The 6,000-nt window shown below is 35.4% G+C and overlaps 1 protein-coding gene across 2 annotated transcripts in view; it reads left to right on the top strand.

The window, feature by feature from the left end:
* The first annotated feature begins 354 nt into the window (after positions 1–354).
* The window catches only part of LOC134792256 (ATP-binding cassette subfamily G member 4), a 47,000-nt gene continuing 41,354 nt past the window's right edge, over positions 355–6,000 (top strand). Inside the window, exons 1-2 of one of the 2 annotated variants that reach the window (XM_063763528.1) lie at positions 355–494; positions 3,419–3,546. In XM_063763528.1, the coding sequence (XP_063619598.1) occupies positions 463–494; positions 3,419–3,546 (160 nt within the window). In that variant the 5' untranslated portion in view covers positions 355–462. Of the gene's footprint in view, positions 495–3,239; positions 3,547–6,000 lie in introns of those variants that run through there. The other variant, XM_063763524.1, reaches the window with a different exon arrangement.

Below are 6,000 nucleotides of genomic sequence, written 5' to 3'. Positions count from 1 at the left end.
TTGATTAAAAACTACTATTACAATTTTTTTTTTTCTTTTGGTAACCCTAACACGTTCAGGTAGTAGTTGATTTCGTTAGTTTTCACGTACAATTTAAATCTACCATAACAAAAAAAAAAAAGAATTTTTTTTAAATCTATTTTTAGTATTGTCGTTGCATTGGAACAATTTTCTAATGCAATGGTAATTTGGTAATCTATAAAAAAATAGGATATATAATTTTTCATTGTAATGCAAAGTGAAGGTAAACGAAAATTTGTGAATTTAAAAGCGTGTAAAAACAAAAACAACGAAATTGGCACCACCCTATCTTAAACTGTCAAATATTTGTCAATTAGTAGATGTCAACAAGTTATTGTTTTGCAATTTAGCATGATGTACAACTTTCGCGTTTGAAAAGTTATAATAATTTAATCGTGCACATACGCTAATTATAATACACATCTCCATGAGGATTTGAAAATGGACAACGTATTCATTCTGAACAATTTGGGGTAAGTGTGTCGTATACATAGATATGGTCTGTAAAGAATTCGCATCACATATCAGTTTCGCTTGACCTCTTTTATAATGTTTAGATAAAGAATTTGCGTTTCTGCTGTTTTGCGAAATAAGAGTCGCGTCAACGTCTATATCATACGTCGTAGTTGTATATGTGGCATAATCCCTCGTTATTTTGTCCCTCTAATAGGCCTCTCAAATGTAGGGTAGATTACAAAAATTATTACATAGATCAAATTCCGGTTATAGCAGAATGAAAGTTGTCAACTTCTTATTTAGGGTTGTCAATTTATCCTTGGATTTATTTTGAGCATTTTATTATTTTAATAATGTCTAGTTTGTTTTCCAATTTATAATTAATATGATCACATTTAATAGGATTTCTCACATAACACGCTATTTTACACTGGTCTCCACAATTTATTATCATACATTTTATCACAATGAATATGCTTGAGACGGTGTACTGCCATCTCGCCGAAATATTTTTCGCCTAATTTCACTTCCCAACTAACTTATTGCAGTACTTTTAGTTGGCAAACTAATGCTTAGCATATTATTATTTAGCATAATTTTTATTTGATCACAATTTTATTTAGCAGATGTTCGTTTTACCACGATTTATTTAGAAAAATAGTCAATAAGCAAATGTTTTATTATACCTAACTATTTATTGTTAAATAACGTTTGCCCAAATTGAAACTTCGCATACTTTTTATTTGATCACAATTATATTTAGCATTTTTTTTTATGCCCGTAAAACGAAACTGCTCCCAGAGATAGGTAGGTTATGGTAATTTTTTTTTATGACTTGTAAAACGAAAGTGCTCCCAGAGATAGGTAGGTTTGGGTTATTTTTTTTTTGATGACCCTAAAACTGAAACTGCTCCCAGAGATAGGTAGGTTAGGGTTATTTTTTTATGACTCTAAAAACGAACCTGCACTCAGATTTAGGTAGGTTAGGGTTATTTTTTTTGATGACCCTAAAACCGAAACTGCACCCAGAAATAGGTAGGTTAGGGTTTTTTTTTGATGACCCTAAAACCGAATCTGCACCCAGAGAGGTTAGGGTTATTTTTTTTTGATGACCCTAAAACCGAAACTGCTCCCAGAGATAGGTAAGTTATTCACAATATTAGGCGAAAAATAATTTATGCCTATCAATACATTCGACATAACAATAAAAGACATTTTGAAACATGACCAACTAAATATTTTGCCATACAATAATATTGTAAATAATCATTTGCGACATGTTATATATGGGAAACATTGGTTTGCCATCTGATAGTTTTGCCAAATGATACTATGGGAAAAATAGTTTGGGAAGTGATAATTTGCCATACAATTTTAGGCCACATATTAGTAAACCGCTTGAGACTCCTTTTTGATGTGGTTCCTTTAGAAACTTCTTTATTTGGCTTTACTTTACTTCCAACCCCTATATAATTCAATGCAATATTTAAGAATATATATTTTTCTTTGATTACATATATTATTTGATGTCATGTGGTTAACAAACCTTTTCATTGAACAATAATATAATATTGAATGAGATTCTCTAAAGTTATTGTTAGAAATTGTATCTCAATATCTCATTTTAATACCAATCACGAGAGTGTAAAGTTTTACTTTTCTTCTATATTAAATTGTGTTTTTTTCATACATCCAAAGTGTTTATATCCAAAATACATATTTTGAAAGATCTTATGTGAGATTAGGGCTACCCCTAATCTTCATAAGATCTTTCAGGGGGGTCGAGACAAATCTCAAGACATCTCGCCAGGAGGGGAGGACTGTCAAAAAAAAATTCACAAAAACGCCTCACATAATTAATGGTCGCCTCCCAAAACTGTCTGTCGGGGAACCCGCCTGTAAGGGTTCTGTAATGAAAAAGCTTGTTTTTCGGGCTTGGTAACTGTTGACACATTACTTACCTAATTGCTGTGAGATGTGAACATGAACAGTGTTAATTTGTTGCTGTTAGTACGATATTTTTGATCGAGCGTGAGCAAAGGTCTCTGTTTTAGCTTGGACTAAAATGCTGTTGTATGTCCGGATGTTATCCTCCACAGGTCGCATCTCTCAACCAAATCTTGTAAAATTTTGTGAGCATGTTTACAAATTAAAAAGGATTTTTTACTTTTTTTGTTGATTCAGTTTTCGGAAATTGTTCACAATGGCGGAGCCATGGGGGTTCCGAAGGTCTACAGCTCATAGGTTCACTACTTTTAATTAATTTATGTATATGATAAGGGCTCGTCCAGAAATCATGTGATTATACTTGGCCTGCTTCCTGATCCTGAGGGCCTACCGCGAACAGCGAAGTTCGCAAAATGCGGGCATCTGTCTCTGTCACTCTAATTACGCTTTAATTAGAGTAAAAGAGAAAGATGCCCGTAATTTTACGAATTTCAGTTTTCGCGGTAGGCCATTTGATTGTTACGCTACCCCCGCGATGTCTTCTCGGACTGTCCTAAATATGCCTCGATTTTGAATGGGTGAAAAATCTAATTATGGGTAGAAACATGCGTACGTAACTAGGTATTTCAGTTTGAACTGGGATAGCCAGACTTAATATTATACGGAACGGTAACTGACTAATAAATACTTTTAATAAGTACTTAGGTATTGTTTTTGAAATGTTTATTTATTTATTTCCAACAGCAGAGCGCAAAGTTCAAAACTCGTATAATCACTTCTACGTCACAGCGTTGCTTTGTCCGTCCGACATGCATTCAGTCAGTGCTCGCCCGCGGTGGAGGCCGTACGCCCCACGGAACAGTCTACTTGTCTTTGTCACGTAGGCATGCGTTAAAGTTGACAGTTCAGTTGTTTTAAAGTGTAGAGTCAAGATGAAAGTGGACAAAGAGCTATGCGTGGCGGGGACGGAGACTGTACCTATTATCTCTGACAGGAAGGGCAGCCTGAAGGTGGCCATCACGCCGCTGCAGCACAAGACCCTCACACACTTGCCGAAGCGACCGCCAGTGGACTTGGCCTTTGAGGACCTCACCTACAGGGTCCAGGAGGGAAGAAAGAGCAGTAAGTAACTTTATTGTCAAGTAGGTACAGCGGAAACACAAATACTTATTCACATTTAAATTTCATTAAGAGAGCCACAATGAAAGAAAATGAATTTGAACTTATCTCATAGATAAGTTCAAATATTAATGTGTACCGATCGATATGTCTCTGGAAAAAAACCGGGTTCAACTCTCGCTTAGCTAACATTTTCTCCAGTTTCACTTTTCTTTATCTTTAACTACTTTATTATCTAAAACATAGCCACCCTCATTCCTCTTTTCCCGTCAACAGTGCACGAAGTCTATAACAATGCAGAGTAGGCAATAAAGTTTACAATCTTAACATAATACCCTATCATTACATCATTAATATTAACACTATATTCATTTAACGCTTGAACTTACACCTTTGCGTGTTTCTCTAAGAAAAAGTAGAGCAACAAGTTAAAATAACTATGATTACAAAGATTTTCCTCGTTCAGTAGTTATCAGTGCTCACGGTCAACTAGTAGCAAACTAGCAAACGGCAATTAAACGACGCGTGTTTTGTTTTATTCAGTAGATTTTAAGGTTTGACGTCAACTAAATTAATTCAAATGAGACCGCTTAGGTTTTCGGCTCTTTGCGGAATCGTTCGAATCGAAATTAAGAAAAGATGAGATAAAGATTTCTTAATTTTCTCAGTTTCGTTACGAATGTTAGCTATACAAATTTGCATTTTTGTATGGTTAATTTTCGTTACGAAACTGAGAATGTTAAGAAAAAATTAGACAAAGGTACAAAAAAATTGCAAATGACCCAGGTATATGGATAGTTTTTATTTTGTAGGTCGGCATGACCTTAGTCTCGGACCCCGAATGACATTCAGAATGCTCTTACGGCCAATTTCCAGCTGGTTCAACACACTCGTTGCACATTTTTTTGCCTGCCTATACTGGCATTTTACCCTTTGCCTTTTTGCGGCGTTAATTTACCTTTGCGGATGCGAGCATCGTGTACAAAAAACAGTTTATAATAATACGTAACTAAATTGCGCTTTAGATCACACGTTACTTACAGTCTAACAGTTAAAATACCTATAATTTATTTGTAGGATATATATACCTACCTGATGTTCAGAAGAAGAGCCGACAACCTTTAAGTCAACATTGTTAAAAATTTAACAAATTTAGTATATCCGCAATTCATGCGGATTCGTAATCCGCGCTTTGCTGAGTCCAGGCGGCTTAGCACGGTCGCGTTTTTATCCCTTGTCACCATGCCTGTCACGTTCTAACAAGTATGTAAGTGCGAAAGGGACGCGCATAGTGATAGTCGATAAAAATGGAACCGTGCTGAGCCCGCAGGTCTTATTTAAAGATGCATACTTTGTAAGTACACGCATTATGTTATATTGGACATATAACGTAACACGTGTGTCTAATTTTATCTAAAGATTCCGTCCAAATAAAATGTACCTACATTTCGAAGAAGTATGTACTTTCATTCATATCACGATCATGCTATTTATGTACAATCGTTGAATCCAAAAAGGAATGTTACTTTTGAACCTTCACTTCATTAAAATAGTGTCTAGTTACAAGCCCTCGCTTTCTTCAATAACAACCGACCACAAACATTGGCATATGGCAAAATGCCGTTACAACGTCACTAATGACAAATGCTACGTGCAACTATGTAGCCCTTAGGCCCTTAGGTACCTACTTGGACGCGTAAACCTAAATTGGTCCCATTATTAGAACACCCGATAATGGGTACCGTAACGACGGCGACACCGATATCATTAGTATCATTAGTTTAATTATTAGTCTGGCCTTCTTAAGTCGTTTTGTATTTCAGAACGCGATAACAACCGATCCTTGTGTCGTGATGCGTTGTCCCGTTTCAATTTTTTATACTCGTAGTAAAGACATAAGTAATATCCATATTTGTCGATTTGTAAATTGTAATTCAATCTAAAACATCAGCTATTTAACAAAGTACTTAGTAATAATAAAATTATGGTTTAGTACCTATGAGTTATTAGTGTGAGCCTATTGTGTCCCACTGCTGGACAAAGGACTCCCCCTTCTTCACTCGTCCCGTAGTACCTACCTACCTACTTGTCCTACTTACAGAATATTTTTTTGAATTTTGAATTTAAATTATGCAAAATTGGCTCCTACCCAAATACTTGTTTAGCTTAGGGAAAAGTACGTTGTCATTTTATTTTAATTTGTGCAAAATTTGTGCTTGACAGCAAGAGTCAACTGTCAGAATTTTCCGACGCCTCGTCTCAACCAAGTGACTTTCCTGCTTTACCATTTATAATAAGTTAATTATTATCACTATGAGTAGAGACAATAGAGTACACGGTGACGCAGGAATCATAGGATAGGTACATTTTAACTAACTTTTAAGGGGAGGAAGTTTTTTTTTACGTAAAATACCGTGTCCGAAATTACGAACGGTTTCTTGCTAACTGACTAATTTG

This window comes from Cydia splendana, chromosome 1 (assembly GCF_910591565.1).
Source record: "Cydia splendana chromosome 1, ilCydSple1.2, whole genome shotgun sequence".
Classification (NCBI taxonomy): Eukaryota; Metazoa; Arthropoda; class Insecta; order Lepidoptera; family Tortricidae; genus Cydia; species Cydia splendana.
The sequence above is the reverse complement of the archived record's forward strand: the minus strand, read 5'-3'. Positions and strand labels throughout refer to the sequence as shown.